The sequence below is a fragment of the Carcharhinus amblyrhynchos genome, chromosome 17 (genome assembly GCF_965287045.1).
Source record: "Carcharhinus amblyrhynchos chromosome 17, sCarAmb.v2.hapA, whole genome shotgun sequence".
Lineage (NCBI taxonomy): Eukaryota > Metazoa > Chordata > Chondrichthyes > Carcharhiniformes > Carcharhinidae > Carcharhinus > Carcharhinus amblyrhynchos.
The window spans coordinates 36,753,996-36,777,684 of record NC_137340.1 but is presented as its reverse complement, the minus strand read 5'-3'; the positions used below and the strand labels follow the sequence as shown (position 1 = coordinate 36,777,684).

The following is a 23,689-nucleotide window of genomic DNA, read 5'->3' as shown; positions in this document are numbered from 1 at the left end:
ATCTGATTAAGTGAATACAGGGACAAAAGCATTAAAAATGGAGTTCAAAGCTGATATTTCTGTTTTAGTACAAGCAGCATTTGGAATGCATGATTGGGAGCATATAAAACCAGTGCAAATTCCAGATTGTGATCCAAAAATTGATGGAACAATAATAATAGTCAAAAATATATAACACAGCAAGTGCTGTGAAACAATTCAGAAGTTTGCAGGAAATAATGTCACATGACCTAATGCGCCACAGACTAGATGTGTACCACTCCATGGAGGTGCACAAAAAACTTGCATCCTAACTGCCTTCCCTTTGAAATTGACTGCTCATGAACTTGTTCGTTTATACAGTTAAAGCAAATTAATCTTGCCACAACCATTTAGGGCTGACAATGTTGTTAATAACTGTGTTAATGACGTGATCTATGGTTTTGATATGTCACTTAATCTTCGAGGCCCAAAAAAGAAACAACGAACTGTGAAATCTCTCTCAACATGTAGAGCCGTCCCCATCAGCTTTTACCTATCTTCTTCCTTTATCGCTCACTTTCCTTCCCAATTTCATCCACCACCCCCCACCAATTGCTCTCTCTCCCCACTGCCAGCTCACTCACTACAAGATATATTTTCACACACCGTTAGGCTGTTAATTGAATCTGGCTCATAGGGAATGTAGAGATGGAATAGAAAAGGGCTGAAGTGAAATGCCATCTGCAGTCAAAATGGCATGCTGACATTTATCATTCAGGCTTGTGCAACAATAACAGCCACTTGAAAGACACCAGCAAAATCCTAAGCTCTATTATAAATTAGTACATTCAGGGAAGAAAGGATATTAGAAAGAAAACAAATCATTTTACGGAAATAAAGTGACTGCTTAAGTAATGAAATTCAGAATGGATCTATGCTAATACACAGTTGGTCTTGTGCATTAATTAAATTTGTGTTACATGTGTATCACTTAAAACATTCTTAATATGGCTAAGAATTTGCATGGTAACATTCAACTACCTCGCTAAATATATTTAAGACGGGGGTAGATAGGTTTTTGGTAGGCAAGGGAATTAAGGGTTATGGGGAGAAAGTGGGAAAGTGGAACTGAGCCACTTCAGATCAGCCATAATCTTATTGAATGGCGGGGCAGGCTCGAGGGGCTAGATGGCCTACTCCTGCTCTTATTTCTTGTTATGTTCAACTTGATGTTTCTACGTTTGTCACTGTTGCATCATAGCGCTAAGATTGAGTAGTCTTTGGATGAGGCAAACAAGACCATCAAACAAAAATGTTTGACGATCAAAACAGTTTAAAAAAAAAATCAAGATATTATAAACAAAATTCAAAAGATTGTTATTCCCAATGTAATTCCCATAACACAAACATGAAAGCTAACATTGAAAAATATCAAGTTGCCACAATATATTTGTATGTCTGTTGTGTTAGTACACTCAAAATGATGGGGAAACTGTTAAATGCATAATTGATCTCCTACAATTATCAGAATACCTGCACATTTAACTGATATGCAGAGGGTTTTCTTTCAAGAAAATTAAGGCGAAGAAACCATCACGAGTACACAATAGTCCAATCAGGATCTTTACTTATTTTGTAGGGCTGGCATGTACTGCTCCCCCAGTTTAATGACATAGATTCCACTCACAGTCAACTTGTGCTTTTTCTTCGATCAATTCAAGTTGTAATCAGTGCCCAAAAGGATGCTTAAAATGTATTTTTCCTGCTTGTGATTTTCCTCAAGGAGGGAATGTAGATCCATCAAAATAATACTGGTTATTGGATCTCATTAGAGACTCCAGGTTTCACTGGTTGCACTCCCAAAGTAATTAAATGAGGTTGGGATGGGATGGAAGGTGGAGATAAACTGTCTGAAAGCAATACATGTTCATATATCATTCATGCTGCAGCACAAATTTCCCAAACAGCCAGTTTTAATATTTCAGTTTTGCAACAGATGCTTTCAGGAACTTATGCCCGCAGACATTTAACAAATGTAGTAGATAGCATTTCAATTTCTCTAGTGTACAATTCTACCTATATTCTCAGTGCAATATTTTGATGCAGCTATATAAAATCTGTAACTTTATTTCCAAGTTTTCAACTGGGGCTTCCTTTCAAGCACTGACATTTCCACTCAGCGTGCTCTTTCATTCTTTTCGACAGTATGATTGGTTTGGTTTTAAATTGCAAAAGCAGCTTTCCTTTTCTTGATTGAGATCATTGATAGTTCAAAAAGAAATGTGATATGTTGCAAAGGGAAAGTAAAGCAAGATCATCAAATGAATCAGAAACAATGGTGACTGAGCTGCTGCTAACTTGGAAATGTTGAATAATAAAAATTGCAATGTTCAATGAATATGTTGTTCTTAATTGGATCAAAATAGATTTTTCAGAATGTTCCTTTCGATGAAATGAATGATTGAAGACAGTTTATTTGATGGGCTAAATAACCATTATTCATTCAAAATTTTTGCCAGTCAAAAGGTTCAAGTCTCCATCACAATTCTCCTAATCCTGCATTAAAAAAAGGTACCACAACACTGGAAAAATGAAACAACGCTATGTATGTTGTTTCTCCAGAGTTCAAAGTTTCTGCAACAAGGAGGAAACCCCCATGGAAATTCAAACTGAGTTTAAATAAATGGATACAAAAATAAGTTTTTTGTTTAATTAATGAGCGTTCTGCTTTTCACGTATATAGTGTTGAAAGTCCTATTGCAAAGAAGCGAGCTTGCTTTAAGAATTCTCTCCAAGCTTTGAAACATCCTGGTCGCACACTGTCTTATGTTGTGACATGCACAATCACCTTAAAATAATCTATGCTGCTACTTTCTGGAGTACATTAATGATATTTTCTTGGGTCTATTATTGCTCAGTAGGGTGATGGACTAGGGCCTGAAATTATAGAGGGACATTTATATTCTTAAGTAATTAAGCAGCCAACTTAATACCTATTGGAAAATAACACTAAGCAGCAAGGGTGCTTTTAGTAACATTGTGCTTGGTTTGCATTTTTTGATCATAGTGTAAACACCCCGCTCTAAGTAATTATCATTTAAATTAAAACCATCACTAACAAGGAGAAGGAATCTGGAAATATAGTCACGTTCAAAAAAATGCCAATATTTCAAAAGACATCAAGGTAAAGTGCAGTTAATTTTTTTTTTAAATTAAAGCAAATGCAAAATGTCAAATAAACAACAGGACTTTAAGAAATGTCATTTATTAACAGTTAAGCAGAATATGAATTAATGTAAAAAAATGACACAAAAGCTTTTAAGGATGAAGTATATTTTATATGACTTTTTCCCAACCCATTTGATCAGCACTTTTCAAAGCGTGTCCAATGTACAAAAATAAAATTTTGCTACAAGAACTTGTCTTTAAAGAGCTCAATGGAACTGTAAATTACTTTCTACAGCTCATGGGTATTGTATGTACAGTTGAGATGACAAAGGTCAGCACAAATCCATTGTGACTGACGTCATTAACTTTTCTGGTTCACTTGGAGTAATTCCTACATGATACAGAGAAGGATCGTGCCAAAAAAAACCAAACATCCTCCAGCAGCAGTCTCAGTATGTACAAATCATACCATCCTCCTTCAATTACTGCAAAAAACAGTCACCTTTTGTCATCTGAGATTGCTAATATGTCTATGGAAATACAAATGAAAAGAATTTTTAAGTACATTTTTCCCCAATGTAAAATCATTGGCAACTCATCTCGGAGACAAATTGTTCATTCACTTCATTCACAAACAATTATAGGCAAGGAGCATTCAACATTCAGATTTCCAAATATTGCCAAAGAACATGAGCATGTACACTATATGTAGCAGCTTGAAAAAAGGATATCAGTACATTTGTTTTTAAAAGAAAAACACAGGAGATCTAATCACTTACCAAAGAGGATAATGGTCCATTTGCCTAGAACAATGTTTGACCCTTGTCAGCATATATTTTCTGATAACACCTCGCCATTTTTAGGGATCGATGAGTTTTTATTAGGCACTGTTTTCAATTTTTTTATAGTCCTTCGTATTATATCTAAAATTGCAATAATTTGACACTACAGACCACATGTTTTTGACAGCCCAGTGCAGTCATCATTTTCTTTGATGTGTTAAAAATGACAAATTTAATAAAAAATGTAGATACCTAAAATTGAAGATCCAGCATCTGTACAGGCAGATTTCCCTGCTATAGCTTGAAAAAAGGCCTATTTAAAATTCTGGAAGTTTCCCTTCAAAACCAAACAAAATTAAGTACAAAATTAGCTGGACCCTAAGAGTGCAAATAAGGCAGTGGCAAGAGAAATGAGGAATTAGAATCATAGAACCCGACAGTGCAGAAAGAGGCCCTTCGGCCCATCGAGTCTGCACCAAACACAATCCCACTCAGACCCTACCCCCATATCATACCCACTAATCCCTTTAACCTACACATCCCTGGACACTAAGGGGCAATTCATTAGCACGGCCAATCAACCTAACCCGCACATCTTTGGACTGTGGGAGGAAACTGGAGTACCTGGAGGAAACCCACGCAGACACGAGGAGAATGTGCAAACTCCACACAGACAGTGACCCAAGCCGGGAATCGAACCCAGGACCCTGGAGCTGTGAAGCAGAGCTCTGGTCGACAACTCTTTTAATGATACCTTGTATTAACTAATGATTCCCACAACATGCAATACGAGTTCCTATCAAACATAGCCTTTTATGAGTTATAATAGGGGTGACAATACAATTCCCTAAAGAAATGTATATGTCCTGTTTCTTGTGAAGGAGACATTAAGATTCAACTCTGTTTAAATGGAACCAGCAGCTGACATGCCAAACATGCAGAGCAGTAATTGCTTTTAATTATTGGGGTGCTTGTTTTAATCTGAGTTAATGCAGTTTTGATGTTTTTAGGATTGTCACCAGGCTTCAGAGTTTAATAAGGCTGCTTGACAAGTCAAGAAAGTCACGTAAATGGGAGGAACTAGGTTTATAGAGTGACAAGCAAACAGTCGCTGTTTAAATTTGAAAAGATGCTCTTTCTCTCTTCCTTTAGAAATTGAAGTTTCTGACCTGCAAGAAAATAGGTAGCTTTCTCCAGAGGTCTGCAAAATGAAAGATCTGTTTTCTCCCTCTCTTTCTCTGAAGTTCTGCTGTGTGAAGACAAATCTCTGGAGGTTGCTGTCCGAGAGTCAGAAATCAGGTGTCTCTCAGTATCTCTCATTAAAGGTGTTAAATGGCTGGAGAACTAACCTGTGGGTTTTGCCATCTATGGGGATGGCAGAGGAACTGAATGGGTACTCTGTATCAGTCTTCACAGTGGAAGACACAGTTAACATGCCAGAACTTCAAGAGGTCAGGGGCAGAGGTAAATGTAGTGGCCATCACTAAGGAGAAAATGTTTGGGAAGCTTAAAGGTCTGAAGGTGGAGAAATAAGCTCGATCGGATGGACTACACCTCAGGTTTCTGAAGGAGATAGCAGACGTGATTGTGGAAGCATTGATGGTGATCTTTCAGGAATCACTGGAGTCAGGGAAGCTCCCAGAGGACTGGAAAAAAGCTAATGTAACACCCCTGTTTAAGAAGGGAGGAAGGTAGGAGATGGGAAATTATAAGCCAGTCTGACTGATCTCGGTTGTAGGCAAGATCTTGGAGTCCATTAAGGATGAAATTGCAGAGTATTTGGAAAAGCATGGTAAATTAAGGCTGAGTCAGCACGGTTTCATCGAAGGGAGGCCATGGCTGACAAATCTGTTAGAATTATTTGAGGAGGTAATGAAGAAGTTAGACAAAGGAAAGCCGGTGGAAATGATTTATTTGGATTTCCAGAAAGCTTTTGAAGTACCTTACAAGAGGCTGCTAAAAAAGCCAAGAGCCAATGGTGTTAGAGGCAAGGTAGTGGCATTGATAGAAGATTGATTGACAGACGGAAGGCACAGAGTGGGAGAAGGGGGTCCTTTTCAGGATGGCAATCGGTGACACATGGTGTTCCACCGGGGTCAGTGTTGGGACCACAACTTTTCCTGTATACATTAATGATCTGAAAGATGGAACTGAGGGTATGGGGGAAGATGGAACTGAGGGTATAGTTGCTAAATTTGCTGATGATAAAGATATGTAGAGGGACAGATAGTGTTGAGGAAGTGGGGCGGCTGCAGAATGACTTGGACAGGCTAGGAGAGCAGGCAAAGTAGCAGCAGATGGAATGCAATGTGGGAAGGTACAAGGTTATGCACTTTGGTAGGAAGAATAAGGGCAGAGACTATTTTCTAAATGCGGCAAGGCTTCGGAAAGTTGAAGCAAAGGGACTTGGGAGTCCTGGTTCAGGATTCTCTAAGTTAACATACAGGTTCAGTTGACAGTTAGGAAGGCAAATTCAACGTCAGCATTCATTTCTTCAGGGCTCGAATACAAGAGCAGGGATGTACTGCGGAGGCTGTATATGGGCTCTGGTCACACACCAGCTGGAATATTGTGAGCAGTTTTGGTCCAATATCAGAGAAAGGACGTGCAGCCTTGGAGGAGGTCCAGGAAAGAAAAGTTTGTTATTTGAGGAGTCTGGGTCTATACTCGATGATGATTCAAAAGATGAGGGGGGGATCTAATTGAAACTTACAGAATACTGACAGGCTGAGAAAGAGTGGATGTGGGAAGGCTGCTTCCATTAGTCGGAGAGACTAGAACTCGATGGTCTACCTCAGATTGAAGAGCCACTCCTTTAAAACTGAGATGAGGAGGAATTTCTTCAGCCAGAGATTGGTGATCTGTGGAACTCATTTTCACAGAGCTTTGGAGGCCAGGTCACTGAGTGTCTTTAAGACAGAGGTAGCTAGGTTCTTGATCTATAAGGGGATCAGGGGTTACAGGGAGAAGGTAGGAGAATGGGGATGAGAATCTTATCAGCCATGATTGAATGGTGGAGCAAGCTCAATGAGCCAAATGGCCTGATTCTGCTCCTATATCTTACGGTCTTATGGATATAGCTTAAACTGGAACAAACAGAGACAGGTAGAGAAGTTAAGAATTATACATTGTCATGTATAAGTATTTCAGTTGTTGGCACAGCGCTGCCTCACAGCTACAGGTTCAATTCTGGCCTTTGGTGATTGTTTGGAGTTTGCACATACTTCCTAATACTGCATGGGTTTCCTTCAGGTGTTCTGATTTCCTCCCACGGTGCAAAGATGTGCAATTTTTGGTGGATTGGCCATGCTCAATTGCCCTTTAATGTCCCAAGATGTGTAGGTTAGATGAATTAACTATGGGAAATGTGTGGGGTTACAGGGGTAGGACAGGGAGAGAGCCTGGGTAAGATACTCCGTCACAGAGCTGGTGCAGATTCAATAGGCCAAATAGTCTCTTCTGCAGTGTAGGGACTCAATAATTCCAAAAGTTATGCCAATTCTTTCTGTTATGATTAAACTATATTGTTAAATAAAGTTTGTTTTATTAAAAAATCTTAATTTATCAAGAATAAAATGATACAGCATTAGGCTGTTGATTATTTTACTCAAACTGTATGTTTTCTGCTCATTTTATGTAAGGCTATCAAAAACCTCAAATCAATTTTTTTCAAGTAATCAGATCTTCAGATTGTTGCTCTGCAAAATCTTGCATACATAGTACTTTACTGCCTCCTGGTGGTACTGTGTCAAGCATTTTGAAGCAAATCCTGGTGCATGTGGTAGATTTATTGGAACAGATTTTCAAACAATAAAATTAGAATGAGGAATCACTCAAATTGGAATTTTAAGCTATTGGCAGTTCTTAATGCACTGAAAACATGGTTTTCTTGATGCAGGTCTCAATTTTTGTTTAAATCCTTGCATGCATTTTGCAATAGATATTAACACTCGGCAATGCTGAAATATTCCCAGTTCAAACACTTCTGTACTATTAGTTGCTTCCAAAGCAATACAAATAAAACAAAGTTCCTATCAGTTTTTCCAACATTGCACACTAAACAAGAGTCACTTTCCCATAAGAAAACGTGCAATAAAGGGGGTTACGTTTCTTACCTACAATTTTTTTTAGATTGGTTGCTTTGAACTTAACTCCAAAAACTTAACATTTACCCACAAGCTCACTGCTCCCCTGACCTTTCTACTTGCCACTCCTCCTGCCCGCCACTCTCTACCCATGTCTCACTCCTGTTTAGTGTTATGCATCTTGTTTCCTTCCTCCTCCTCCCGGCCCTCATGTGAGAAAAGACTCAGGAAAGGATCAGTGAGGGGACGCAGCAAGGATTTAGGAGAGGAAAATGACAAGCAGGAGGTCGGGAAGAAAAACAGTGGTTTGTTTTTAAAAGACTGAGCGTGTGCAGGAACTGCACTAACACAAAAATGGTGGCAGCACCATTCAAAAAACATTTCTAATTTAGAAACCATGCTAAAATGTAAATTTACTATTAGAACAGGGGATATTACCTGCATACACCTTAACCCCAGTCTCAGAAAAATGTATTATATATGAGGATAACAAAGGAGGTGAAGGCAAGTGTTAAATTAAAAGCGGATGCGTTTAGAGTAGCTAAGAGTAGTGGGCGAGAAGAGGATTGGGAGAGGTTTAAATGTCAACAAAGATTGACAAAGAAGTTGATAAAGAAGGGTAGGAGAAACTATGAAGCTGGGCTAGCGCTTTATATAAAAAAGGATAGCAAGAGTTTTTATAAATACATAAAAAGGAAGAGGCTGGCTAGGGTGAACGTTGGACCCTTAGAGGATGAGAGGGAGGACTTAGTGATAGGGGATGGGGAAATGGCTGAGGCCCTGAATAAAGTTTTTGCTTCACGGAGGAGGACGTGAGTAATTTGCTGGGTGTTAGCGATGGAAAGATGGTAGGAGTGGAGGGCCTGAATGACATTATTGTTACTAGAGAGGCGGTGCTCGACAGACTGGAGGGACTGATTGTGGACAAGTCCCCAGGACCAGATGGAATGCATCCAAGGGTTCTGAAGGAAATGGCGGAGGTGATAGTGGATGCCTTGGTGATTATTTTCCAAACATCGCTGGATTCCGGGGAAGTGCCAGAAGATTGGAAAACGGCTAATGTTACGCCGTTGTTTAAGAAGGGTGGCAGGCAAATGGCGGGGAATTATAGGCCGGTTAGTATAACGTCTGTTGTAGGAAAAATGTTAGAATCCGTGATCAAGGAGAAAATAGCGAGGCATCTTGAGGAGAATTGTTTGATAGAGTAGACGCAGCACGGTTTCGTTAAAGGGAAGTCGTGTCTGACAAATTTATTGGAGTTCTATGAGGATGTGTCTAGGGCAGTGGATGTGGTCTTTCTTGATTTTCAGAAGGCGTTTGACAAGGTGCCTCACAAGAGGTTACTGCAGAAGGTCGGGGGCATGGAGTTGGGGGTAGGGTATTAGCGTGGATAGAGGATTGGCTGTCAAATAGGAGGCAAAGAGTGGGAGTCGATGGGTGCTATTCGGATTGGCGGTTGGTGACTAGTGGAGTGGCCCAGGGGTCGGTGCTGGGGCCTCAGCTATTCACCATCTATATAGATGATCTGGAGGAGGGAACCGAGTGTATGGTGTCGAAATTTGCTGATGACACCAAGATTGGTGGAACGGCAAATTGTGCGGAGGATGTGGAGAGTCTGCAGAGCGATCTAGATAGGCTGGGCCAATGGACCAGGAACTGGCAAATGGAATTTAATGTTGGCAAATGTGAGGTTGTCCACTTTGGTAGGAATAATGGTAGGAAGGACTATTACTTACGTGGCAAAAAACTGCAGCACGTGACGGTGCAGAGGGACCTCGGGGTCCTTGTGCATGAGTCACAAAAACCCAGCCTGCAGGTGCAGCAGGTGGTCAGGAAGGCGAATGGGATGCTGGCCTTCATAGCGAGGGGGATTGAATATAAAAGTAGGGAGGTCTTGCTGCAGCTGAATAGGGCACTGGTGAGGCCGCAGCTGGAGTACTGTGTGAAATTTTGGTCGCCACACTTACGCAAGGATATTTTGGCCTCGGAGGGAGTGCAGAGGAGGTTTACTAGGCTGATACCGGAGTTGAGGGGGTTGAACTATGAGGAGAGGCTGAATAAACTAGGCTTGTACGCATTAGAGTTTAGAAGAATGAGGGAGATCTCATTGAGACATATAAGATGTTGAATGGGATGGATAGGATAGAGGTGGAGAGACTCTTCCCGCTCAGAAAGGGCAGTAGGACTGGAGGGCACAGCCTCAGGATAAAGGGGGGGCTGTTTAGAACGGAGTTGAGGAGGAACTTCTTCACTCAAAGGGTGGTCAATCTCTGGAATTCTCTGCCCGTTGAAGTGGTGGAGGCTGCCTCGCTCAATATTTTTAAGACGCGGGTTGATAGGTTTTTGATAGGCAAGGGGATTAAGGGTTATGGGGAGAGGGCGGGAATGTGGAACTGAGCCACGACAGATCAGCCATGATCTTATTGAATGGCGGGGCAGGCTTGAGGGGCTAGATGGCCTACTCCTGCTCCTATTTCTTATGTTCTTATAATTCTTCTGCCTTGAGTAATTTCATCTACCATCCTCCATCCGCTGGAATTGGACTTAGATTTCCCAAACTTATCTTACACATGTTCCTTTACAAGCATCCAAAATGTTTATTACACTATGTTAGGAAGAATCGTCTCGGTAAACTTGAGGTTCAGAATGGGGTGGAGGGAAGGGCCTGGGCAGGATGCCCTTTCAGAGAGTCAATGCAGACTTAATGGGGGTAAGTGGCTTCTTTCTGCACTTGTAGGGATTCTGTGGTCCTAGGTAAAAAGATAATTTAACCTTCCCAAATGTACCCCACTCATACGTTTCTCTTAAGCAGGAACCAGATATTGTTCCTATACCCAGCAAATACACTGAAGATACTAATTTGCAAGATCCAAAAGCCTAGCAGTTCGTCGGGAAACCTACATTATCAGATCTTAATTCTGGAATGGAAGCAATATTAGTAAATATGTTCAAGTGAATCCAGGTCAGAAGGAAAAAAATCGCAAGGACTCAGCGCTTTATGTTTTTGATTCAATCTTCCCCATCAAATCTGCATCACACTTTCTCTAAATAGTAAAAACCTCCTAAAAGTCACTGAGAGCGTGGGTCTTGCATTTGTTTTTGTGATTCCCTTACATTTATTAGAATCCCCTTTCTTTTTCACTGTTTATCAGACAAATATCTCTTATTTTTCTGTCTGCCTCTTTTTCCTCAAAGATTTCAGAAAGTTTGGAATGTGTTTTTAGCAACAAACCAGTTATCTCTTGGCAACACTTTCAACGTAACATTATGTAAACAAAATCAACATGCTTTTGGTTTTCAGCCACATTAGCAAATGTGGCAAAGCCATTTGTTTAAATGGTATTTTAACATAATGCATCTATTCCTTGGTCAATTATCGATCCCAAATCAGGCTACTTGTAATATCATGCCAATTGCATTAATTACCCAAGCTATCCTTGATTTAATATACAACCTGCTAATCTAGTGCTTCATCCTTTGTTCATTTCACGGCAAGTTCCCAAGTTTCTGGCAGTTTCCACTCTACAGACCTTACTTAGTCTTAAAGGTACCAAAAAGGCTATCAAAATAACTGATATCCTGCTGATATGGAACATCGAGTATTATTTGACACTCAGCACTAATGTATATACAGTTTCTTTTTGACACTAACCTACAATGGCAAAGCCTACAATATTGCACGACAAACTATTCAAAATGTACGCAATCCCCAGTCAGTCATCTGATACTATAACACCAACAGATATTGTTGTCCTGAACAACAATTTCAGTGTCATGAAATAAAAGCTACTAATACTGGTTAACAATAAGAAGGCAAACCATCCCACATAATTCATATATTAAGATTTGTGAAGTTTGCTTGGTGCCAGCAACATTAGTAAATTGTTTACAGTTAGTATGAGTATTGATGGACAGAATTTCCTTGGTTTTACTTCCATTACAAATCTAGCTTAAACGATAGCTCCTCTTGTTTGTAGGGATTTCAGTTACTCTGAAACAAGATTCTGAAGCAAGTAGGGGATAATAATGTGAGGGATGTTAAAAAAATGCATGGAAGAACATTTTCAGTCACAACCATTGATGTTGAGGAGCAGCAGATGCTTAGTACATTGACTGAAACAAATTATTACCGACAATGGACTCGGAGACTGGGGACAAGTCAATATGGTACTCAATCAAAGGAAGTCACAAGTAGTATACAGGCAACAACAGATTCATTACTCTTATTTTAATTCTACATGAAATAATGGAATGACGTAATAGATGCAAGTTTCATTATCTAAATAATAAATTATTTGTCAATTTGGATTCTCATTATTCATTCCTAACTGTTCAATGCCTTGACCATTTTGGAGAATGTGGCACAAGTGCACTGGGCAGTGGATTATACCTCGGCATCCAGGAGACAGTTTTGCAAAGTTCCAGTGAAAACCTATTAAGTAAACTGAAAATTGTACGGATTCAAGGCAACTCTTAGAGATCAATAAGATATTGGCCAAAGGGTAGAAAACAATAGCTATATCAGGAAGTAGAGAAAGTAGTAAAATGCAGTGTTCCAGGAAATGTTGGGACAATACGTTTCTTACTGATAATAAGCTAGAAACTAATGTAAATGGCTCAAATTTGCATGATGCCGTACAAGGAATGGCAGTAGAACTGGAGGCAGCTAAGAAATTACCAAATGAATTAAGCATAAAAGGACAAAATAAAATCACTGATTAGTCTACATTAAAATTAAGTGCTGCAACTTAAAAAAGGAAAATAGGCAGCACAGCTATTCCATGAATAGTATGAAAAATGGCAAAGGATGACATTGAGGAGTTCAAAGTCTTAGTAGATTTGGTATGTTCAAAACGTCCGAGCAAAGAACAGAAATTAATAAACCAAACAAGATGAGTAAACAGCCAAAACAGAAGAGTGTAATTCAGAGAAAGTTACATTGAAACACCTAATACTCCATGCAAACCAATACTTTGTTATTTTGTCCAGTTCTGGTCACCAAGATACAGGATCAGGGAGGGAAACATGGAGCCTGGTGCTCCTCTTGCTCCTAGACCTCTGACCTCACTCCACACTCCCTTTAACTCTCCCGCTCACATCCGTCATGTCCCCAGAATTGGGAAATATAGTTACAGTGGGATTGAATTGTTTTACAAAGGTTTAGCAAAGCTTTTTGTACTCTATGCCTCTATTTATGAAGTCCGTCAAAAACTCAGGCTTTGTTATGATACACTTTGCAACCACGACTTTGTGTAATTAATACACAACTTGGTCATTCATATTGTGCAACCAGATCTACTCCTTTGAACCTGACCCTGTGCAATGTTCAGACAGCAACATCCAAAAGATGGATTGGCTTGAAGCTCCAATCTAATGTACAAATGAGAATGCCCTGAATGAATAGTGACATATTCTATTCGCACATGATTCTGGTTTTGGTGCCAAGATTAAAAATGGCAAAACTTTCCAGTAAGTTAGCACCAGAAAAGTTCCCTCAAATAATGTACTATTCCAATCCACAGAAGTGGGTTTTGTTAACAGAAAAATCAAGATTTGCATTGTGCAATAAATATTTTTTCATTTTAAATTGAAACTAACCATTCATAAAAGTCCTGCATGGAGAATATAACAGGAGAGGAAAATCCTGCAAAGACTGGAAATCTGAAATGTTATCAGATAATGCTGGAAATACTCAGGTCAGGGAACATCTGTATTGAGAGAAACAGAAAAAACACTTCAGCAGGTCCATGATCTGCACTAGTTCTGACCAAGCGTCACTGACCATTAGACATGCTGAGCATTTCCACGGCTTCTCATTTCCACTTGAGAAAAAATAACCCTCATAAGACTTCTTGGAAGTGTCTCATTCCTCTTCAGCAAAGAGCCCAGCAGCAGCTGCCAGAAATCTCCTTTGGCATAACATTCAATATCAATTTCAAAAAGGTTAAGTTATGAAGAAAATGTTGAAGCATTTAAATTGATCATCTAAAAAAAGAACCAAAATGTTATAAAATCAAATGTTATAAAACCACCCTCCTCTCACCCTCACTCACTCTTTGCAGCTTTTGTTGAAGAGCCCAAATTTTTAACTTTCTTTCAAATTTTTAACTTTTTAAAGACACATAAGAAATAGGAGCAGGAGTAGGCCATCTGGCCCCTCGAGCCTGCCCCGCCATTCAATAAGATCATGGCTGATCTGTCGTGGCTCAGTTCCACATTCTCGCCCTCTCCCCATAACCCTTAATCCCCTCTCTTATCAAAAACCCATCAACCCGCGTCTTAAAAATATTTAGCGAGGTAGCCTCCACCACATCAACGGGCAGAGAATTCCAGAGATTCACCACCCTTTGGGTGAAGAAGTTCTTCCTCAACTCCGTTCTAAACCGTCCCCCCTTTATCTTGAGGCTGTGCCCCCTGGTGACGTGGAAGGGAAAGATTACAATGATAATGCCCCTCATATCAGAGAGCATCTTAAAGGGATCTATTTTTTACAAATTTCTTCACAATCAACCTGGCATATTCCTGCAATTTGACTGGCTATAAAAATATTTGAAAAATACTTAAAAGTTCCAAAAGTTTCTGTTCTGAATGTTACTATGAAGCCAAATTAGTAAGAAATTTAAAAATAGAATTGAAGTCAGTTTAATTCTTACCTGATATAATGTTAGTGAATGTCCATATCTTGAAGGTGGCCTTGCAACACTTGTTATGGGTACACCTGTCCAAACACTGCTTTCCAAATCATACCTGAAAATCAAATCAAATACATCAATGAATGATAGTGAAATATACCATGAACAGACAATGCAGTTATTAGCTTTTTATGCACAGATACAAAATTTCCGATATTTTGTTGATATAAATTAACAATTTACCACAGTTTATCAAATAAACTGATAACTAACAGGAGATAAAACTAAAAAGTAGCCTAAGCTGAGGGAATTCACTCTCCAACTATATATATATTTTTCATAGTTACCTCCAGAATTTTGATTTAGATTTGGTTATACAACATATGATCTTTGGTACCACTAGCTAGCAGTTGGACCTTCACCAGTTTTCTGTTGCCTTGCATAAAGATGCTGAAACCTTTAACTTTTGTAGCTCAGATTGTGCACAAGCTGATTAGAATCAAAGCTTCATTGACTCCTTCCTCATGTTAGGGCCAGAACCCCAAGGTATATTAGGAAGCCAGACCAAATCCAACAATTTTTCTGTTTTCATAAAAATGTGAGGAAAGGAGGCTTTGCTCCAGGATTGATTCCACTGACAAAACAGGGATCTTTATATTAAAACAATCTTTATTCAGGACACAGTTTAAATACAATTCTAACAAAGGAAACAGCTCGATCATTAACAGTTGAATAATAAACAATTTTAATTTCTAACTAATCACTATTCCCATTTCAAATACGTGTCATTTCTCTTACAGACTTAAAGACCACTTTAAATATAGTTAGGAGGGAGTGCAGAGGAGGTTTACTAGACTGATACCGGAGTTGAGGGGGTTGAGCTATGAGGAGAGGCTGAATAAACTAGGCTTGTACTCGTTAGAGTTTAGAAGAATGAGGGGAGATCTCATTGAGACGTATAAGATGATGAATGGGATGGATAGGATAAAGGTGAAGAGACTCTTCCCGCTCAAAAAAGACAGTAGGACTAGGGGGCACAGCCTCAAGATAAAGGGGGGGCGGTTTAGAACGGAGTTGAGGAGGAACTTCTTCACTCAAAGGGTGGTGAATCTCTGGAATTCTCTGCCCGTTGAAGTGGTGGAGGCTGCCTCGCTAAATATTTTTAAGACGCGGGTTGATGGGTTTTTGATAAGAGAGGGGATTAAGGGTTATGGGGAGAGGGCGGGAATGTGGAACTGAGCCACGACAGATCAGCCGTGATCTTATTGAATGGCGGGGCAGGCTCGAAGGGCTAGATGGCCTACTCCTGCTCCTATTTCTTATGTTCTTATGTTCTTAATCACAAATATACTTGCTACAATAAGCAGAGACAGCCTTGGAGCTTTCTGAAAGAAATCTGACTTCCAGTAACTTGCACAAGCCTCTCTCTTCAAACAATTTCCAGCTAAACTCCAAAAAGGTAAAAACTTCTCTCTCTCTCTCTCTCTCTCTGCTAAAGACCCAGCTCTACACATTAACCACATTATCACATGACCCTGTCAATCAACTTCCCAGGGAATTTTTTGGGTAAACAAGTACCCTAGCGGAAATGAATTAGCTTGCTTTTACAATCCTTGAGATAAATGTTTTTTCCGGATATACCAGCTATCTGTAGAATAAAGCTGAAATTTTTGAAAATAAAAATATCATATGTAATATTAAAGCAACTGCCTGTTATCACACCTGGAACTACCAGAGGTTGTTCGAATTTCATAAAGTATATTGATAAAGGATTATTGTTGCTTCATCTGACTCCCCTTTTTCATCATTCATTTAAACTCTTGATCTAAAGCATCACATCTGAATTTTCTTTTATATTATCATATGAACTACATCTGGTCTGTTGGAGGATGTCAGCATTTTTCACTGCTTCCAACGTGCATTGTCTTAATTCACTATGACACTTGTCCTAATCACAGACAGAATTAATCCTTTTTTTATATAAAACTGTGACGATGCTGCACCTGCCGTAGACAGCACAATTCTAAGCTTGTCATGTGATCTGCAGCAGACAGCTGTCCTTGTTTCTCGATGCTGAAACTATAATACATTCAACATTTATACAGATGATGAAAGACAGAGTGCACATTTCTTCTTGCCAGATGGTGCTCAAACACATCAAGTCCAAACATTCATACAAAATAGCATCAGGCCATAGGACCTCTCAAACCTGACATTCAATAATGCCTGAGCATCGACTTCAATTCATCTTTGCTGTCTAAAACATAATATGCTTTGATTCCCTTAACGATCCTATTATCCATCTCAGCCTTGGAAATGCTCAATATACTTAAGTATGTTCATGGTTGAGGTATGATGTAGAGATGCCAGCGTTGGACTGGGGTAAATACAGTAAAAAGTCATCAAATCAACTGGTTGGACTTTAACCTGGTGTTGTGAGATGGAGAGATTTGTAATCAGCAAGGGAATCAAGGTTTGAGGTTAAGCGGAGTTGAGGATCGTATCAGATCAGTTATAATCTTACTGAATGGTGGAGCAGACTCGATGGGCCGAATAGTCTACATATGTTCCTACATCTTATGTTCTTAACAAATGAGCATCCCACCATTTTGTGTAGAGAATTAAATTAGATATGCATGCTGGGGTGTCCTCAAAGAGTACTTGGCTGGTAAAAACCACCGCGCAACTGAGCAGGAGGTCCCAAAATTGGATTATTTATCTGCGCCAAGCTTCTTGATCTCAGTCATAGTAGCTGCAAATGTCAGGAGACTTGGATGATGGAGAGACAACTTAACTTGAACTTGCATTCTTAAATTATCCACAGGTATCTGCTGAAAAATACACAGGTGGACATTGGATTTGAACAGAAAGAGGTTTGTCTGTGAAGCATCCAGCTATTTAGCAGTGTGCCAATACTCATTATTTCTTTACTGTGCTGGAGGGCAACAGGCAATCCAAGGAATTATACCATTTCACCTTCAGCTGAGACAGAGCAATGAACGACAAACCTTAAGAAAATTGACAGAAGTAACATGCAGTTTAGTAATTTTTCTGGAGGTAGTATATCAGGTAAATGGTGATGAGGGGAGTGTGGTTGAAATTCATAAAATGCCTGGAATAAATCTAAGTACTTCAGAGACCAGAAATTTCAGCACTGTGTGGATAATCTGCCAGTCGCAGTCTGACAAAATGAACAAACTGTGGCATTCCCTCTTACAGGTCAAAGATGTTTGCCAAAGTTAACTCCAGCTATTAAGACTTAGTTTGGTTGCAGAAAGGGTGTGGAGAGTGCAGATCAATAAAGCTTCTCTAATTTCAGACAAAACTTATACTTGTCAAATAATTTAACCAAATAGTTTGTAAGCAATAGAGATAATGTCTATGAAAAAAATACTGTTTAAACAAATGCAGCAATGAGAGACAACTCAGCTCCTTCCAGCCTATTTTTTCCAACTATCAGCATGAAAAAAAGGAAAGAAAAATAGCAACAGCATTATTTGGATCATAGTTTTATATTTTGGATGTTCCTAAAGTTACATCTCTGAATTATCCAGTCTTTCAAATATGCCAGACTTAAAGGCTTACTTGCAGAAAATTTAATACTAACTTTATGCCTTGTTACAAACTCTGGAAATTTTAACTGAGATTAATTTTATTGAGGCTTGAAATTCTTTCCAAATTCCAAAGTTATATGGTTAAGATCAAAGCAAGAACAATAGAGCTAAGAGGTCACTGTATTATTTAAAGCAAGCATGCACATTTTCACACAAAAAACAAAGACAGCAAAGACTAAATTACAGGCACATACTTACTTAAGGACCATCTGAGATGAACTATAATTGAAGGTATATCCACCAATCACCCACATAAACTTTCCATATACAACAGCCTTATGTGATGCACGGCTCACACTGGGGCTAAACGGTTTAATATTTGGCAGTATCCAGTAGGATTCCATTGACGGAACAGTCAAAGAACAATCTGGTCCTAGAACACAGGGTGAAATATTTCATTTTGTGATATGCATTTCCACATAACCTCAAGACTAAAAGCAACAACTCAAAAGTATCCAAATCATATTAATAGTCTCAAATCATGTTTGAACATGCTTCATTTTAAAAATTTTCATTCTCAAGTTAATGATCATGCAATGGTCAGATGTACAAATGATGCTGATCAACGCACAATTACACCTGCTACAGAATGAAAGATCAGCATAATAAACACCACAGAATCCAGATGTACAAAGCACGTTTGAGAAATTAAATCTTTTGTATAAAAGCAAATATTTATTAAAACGTGTTGTTTCAAAATAGATTGCATGAGTGAAACAGAAGTATTAAATTTGATTGTAATTTAGAGAAATGGAGAAAGGCTGAATGACTGTCTCCTGCCCTATCGAATCCATGCCCGTTCACCTTCTAGCCATCTAGTCACAGTTTTATTCCCAGGTTTCATTCCCATAACTCTGCAGGTTTATTTTCTTTTGAAATAATTACATGTCTTGTTTCCATCAGCTTCAAGGACAGAATGTTCCAGGTAATCACGAATTGCTGCAGAAATAAGTACTTTCTCATATTCCCCCTTCAACTCTTACTCATAACTTTAAATCCATTTCTCTAGCCCTAGTATATTCTATGAATGGGAACAGTTTCCCTTGTCGACATATCCAAACTTTACAATTTTGTACATCCTGAATAAATTTACTGCAAAGTTGAAAAACAATCCTAGCTTCTCTAATCTAACCTTGCAGATAAAATTCCCCCATCCCTAGAACCGTTCAAGTAAATCCCTGCTGCACCTTCTCAAAAGACTTACCCATCCTTCCTAATGTATGATGATTAGATAGGGAAGTAAAACTCCAGCTGTGGCTGAACCAAGGATTTATAAAGATTCAGCATAATGTCCATGCTTTATTACCCAATGCCTTATGAAGTCCAAGATTCTATATGCTTTGCTAACCACTCTTGGCCTGCCACCTTCAAAGACCTTTGATGATCTATGCACATGCATCTTCAGGTCCCTCTGCTCCTGCACATTATTTAAGACTGTGCCGTTTGTCTATATTGTCTCCCCATTCCTTCCATCAAAATGCATCAATTTTTATCTGGCAGTACTAAATTCCATCTACCAGTTGTCTGCCAATCCAAGTCTGTTGTAGTCATTTAATATCATCCTCACTATTAGGATGTGCTAATGGGAGATTCAGCATGACAAACGTGGATGCTCAAGGAGATGTTGATGTGCTTCAACATCTCCTTGAGCATCCACAAGTTTCTCTTGTTTTAAAAAAAATTAATCTCCTATTCTTCTGATCAAAGTAAAAAACTTCACACTTACATTATAACCTATTTATCATCTTGCTCTCAACTTACTTTATCTATTTCTTTGCCTCTTGTGTCCGCCACACAGCTCACCTTTCCACTTAGTTTTGTATCACACGTTACTCACTGTCTCCTCATCTAAATCATTAATATAGATTATAAATAGCTGAGGCCCCAACACTGCCCCTTGTGGTACTCCACAATTCACTACTTGCCAACTTGAAAAAGTCCCATTTCTGCCCACTTTCTGCTTCCTGTCTATTAACCAAACTTCTATCTATGCTAATGTATTACTTCCAGCTCCATGCATATTTACTTTGCCTGTGCTTGTGCAAAGAGTGCAAAAAGTTAATGTACGTGTATCAGGGTTCTAGGGGAAAAGGGAAGGGCAGAGGCATAGAAAATGGGTCAAACATGGTTGAGTGCTCTGTCAACCACAGTGGAGGGGAATCCTCAGCTGAGGAAAAGGAAGACATGTCAGAAATGCCCTTATGGAAGGTCACATCATCAGAACAGATGCAACCAAGTTGGAGATACTGGGAGAATGGAAAGGATCCTTGCAGATAGCAGGGGATGGGGAGATGTCGTCCAGATAATTGTGGGAATCAGTGGGCCTATAATGAATTTTGGTAGACAGTCTATCATCAGAAACGGAGACAGAGAAGTCAAGGAAGGGAAGTGTCAATGATGGACTTTATGGAAGTGAGAGATAAGTACTTAGAAGCAGAAATGATTAATTTTTCCATTTCTGGATGAAAGCACAATAGCACCAATATAAACTATTTCCTGGAAATAGCCAGGAAACTCAATTATTGAAATTACATTTGTGATTCTCCTGATGCCAATATAAGAAAGAGACTGGGCAAGCAGAGAGAAAACAGAATCAAGATAGGAAGAAATATGTTCAGTGAGGCAGGAACAGACTGAAAAAAAATGGGTAGACCAGGGCAGCGCTGATTGTGGAATTTCTGGCAGTTGGTCACGTGAAGTCAAATACTTAGATTATTGATATGTGCAGGAAGTAAATAAAGCCAACTTCTACGCAAGAATCATTCTGCTATTGACATCGACATCCACATGATGGTGCAACTAGACCTTGCAGTTATTATTCAAATCTCACTGCTAGAGGCTAGAATAGAGACGCAGACACATTATATTCCAAAGCATAACAAAAATAAATTAGGAGTAGGTGAATTATAATTAATAGCTATTATTATTTTACTGGCGTGAGGAAAGATTTGGCTTTTTGAATATTTTTCCCTCTTCATATGACTTTAAAAATTTAGCAAAGATTAATTGCACAAATATTTCTGGAGCAGAACATCTTGTTATGTGCTCCCCAGCCCCCCAAATTGGGCTTCCTCATACACCTTTTAACTGCATGATTTTAATTTGCATGTTACAAAGTACAAGCTGATAACTGCACAACAAGGAAAATGAGACATTTGGGACCCTAAACAACGAATAACAGATTCACCGTCGGTGTCAATGAGATTTAAGGATTGAGAAAGATACAGAAAGGATAGAGGAGAGTGAATCGGAGTTAAATCAGCTGAAGTAAGAGAAGAGAGAAGGAATGATTGGCTTAATAAAGACAAAAAAAAGTTGACAGCAAGAAGAAAAAGCAGCACGTTTAAAATTTAAAGCAACACCTACCTTTATTTCAAAACTTAGGAATCTGGATATCTTTACATAAATATTGTATGGATCATATTCCTTACACTGCATTAATAGTTCATCCTTAATTTCTAGTTGTCAATGCACTGTCAGTTATCATACCGACAGCTGCCTGAAAACAGCGATCACTGATCAAAGTCACATAATCAAGGTATTCTTTACTGAAAGCAAGATCACAACTCGTCCCGTGTAATCTATTTTATTTCTATCTCAAAATTATAGTGGTTATTAGTAAAACCAAGGAGGTAGAGCCACAGCAGTAAACATAGATTCTTAAATTTTACATTGAATTAAAAAGAAACTTTATAGCTGAGAGTCTGATGATGGATCCCATAATGAACTATACAACTACCTTATCATTTATCTGCCAATTGTATTCACCATTGCCATTTTCCAGACAAGCAGCTGTTGGTAATGATCTGACTATTGCCATTTACACACTGAGCTCCATCTGGTTTATTTATCCTATTATCACTTCCTTTTGTCTTGCACCATCATTCCTTTTGTCATATGATCTTTCCTGTCTTCCACCCAATCCCAGAAATTCCCAATTTTTTTTTCTCCTGCTCCCTTTCCCTGCCTCTGCATTTAACTGAAAAGCTCTCGCATCTCAACTTTTTTCAAGGCCATACACTGCAAGTAAAGGACAAACAGACCATGCTTTCTAATGATCACTTTTAAGCTCATGTGCTCTCCCAAGCCTTTTATTCTCCATAAAGAGACCAGGAATCACAAATAAATCTGTCGCTGCAGGTGCATTCCATTTGTATGCTGCATACGAACAAGGAGTAGGAGGCCAGGTGTGGGCTCATTATGCTCTGTATGACTGAAGCATTACCTCCCGACTTTTGTACTAAATTACCTCTAAATAAATGATAACATTTTATTAGCTTTCCTAATGACTTGCTGAACTTGCATATTAGCTTTTGCAGCTAATGCACTAAGATACAGGATGCTGCCTGGTTTGGAGGTAGATCTTATGAGAAAAGGTTGAGGGAGCTGGGGCTTTTCTCTTTAGAGCGAAGAAAGATGAGAAGCGACTTAATAGAGGTTTATAAGATAATGTGGGGGGCTAGATAGAGTGGACGTGCAGAGACTATTTCTTTGGGTGGATGTAGCTGTTACTAGGGGACATAACTATAAGGTTCATGGTGGGAGATATAGGAGGGATGTCTGAGGTAGATTCTTTACTCAGAGTGGTTGGAGTGTGGAATGCCTGCTGTGACATTGGAATCGGGCACTTTAGGAACTTTCAAGCGGTTATTGGATAGGCACGTGGATCACACCAAAATAATAAAGAGTGGGATAGCTTGATCTTGGGTTTGGACGTAGCTTGGCACAACATCGAGGGCCAAAGGGCCTGTGCTGTGCTGTACTGTACTGTTCTATGTTCTATACCCAGATATCTCTGCATCTCAGAACTCTGCAGTCTATCATATGCTTCTTTTTTATTCTTTCTGCCAAAAATAACAATTTCACATTTTCCCACATTATACTCCAGTTGCTAGATCTTTGCTCACTCACTTAACATAATTATTTTTGTAGCCTCCTTTTGTCCTCTTCATAATTTTCCTACCTACTTTTGTGTCTTAAAATTAGTGTTGTTGATGAAATGGGAATATATTGTAAATTTACTTTTGCACAGCCTAAGTGCATGTTTATGAAGATAATATTTGATAATGATGAATCACAAAATACGAGACAAACCAACCATATGTCCACAATTTCTAGGTTTCAACTAGTCTCAGTACTTCATGTTTTATAGAAAACGTTAAAACATAGAATTTTTACAGTGCCTTTGAACAATGGTTAGAACATGCATTGTGCTGGTGTTTTGGAGTACTTTATTAAGCAATACACACACACACACACACACACACACACACACACACACACACACACACACACACACACACACACACACGTAAATTATTGGATCAACCTTGAACAAAGGGGAGAAAGAAAGAAAAATATTCCAATATACCATTCAGCCTTAATTTGAATTTGCTGGTTCTGATTCTAACAAGTACCAGTTGTCAAAAGTAAAGCATTGTGCGTTC

At 39.0% G+C, this 23,689-nt stretch overlaps 1 protein-coding gene across 3 annotated transcripts in view; it reads right to left on the bottom strand.

Annotated features, from left to right (window-relative positions):
* The window catches only part of atrnl1b (attractin-like 1b), an 883,775-nt gene that overhangs the window by 735,657 nt on the left and 124,429 nt on the right, over positions 1-23,689 (bottom strand). For all 3 annotated transcript variants that reach the window (XM_080205830.1, XM_080205831.1, XM_080205832.1), the window contains 2 exons: positions 18,441-18,615; positions 14,650-14,743 (listed from right to left, as the gene is read on the bottom strand). In XM_080205830.1, coding sequence (XP_080061956.1) covers positions 14,650-14,743; positions 18,441-18,615 — 269 coding nt within the window. The remainder of the gene's footprint in view (positions 1-14,649; positions 14,744-18,440; positions 18,616-23,689) is intronic.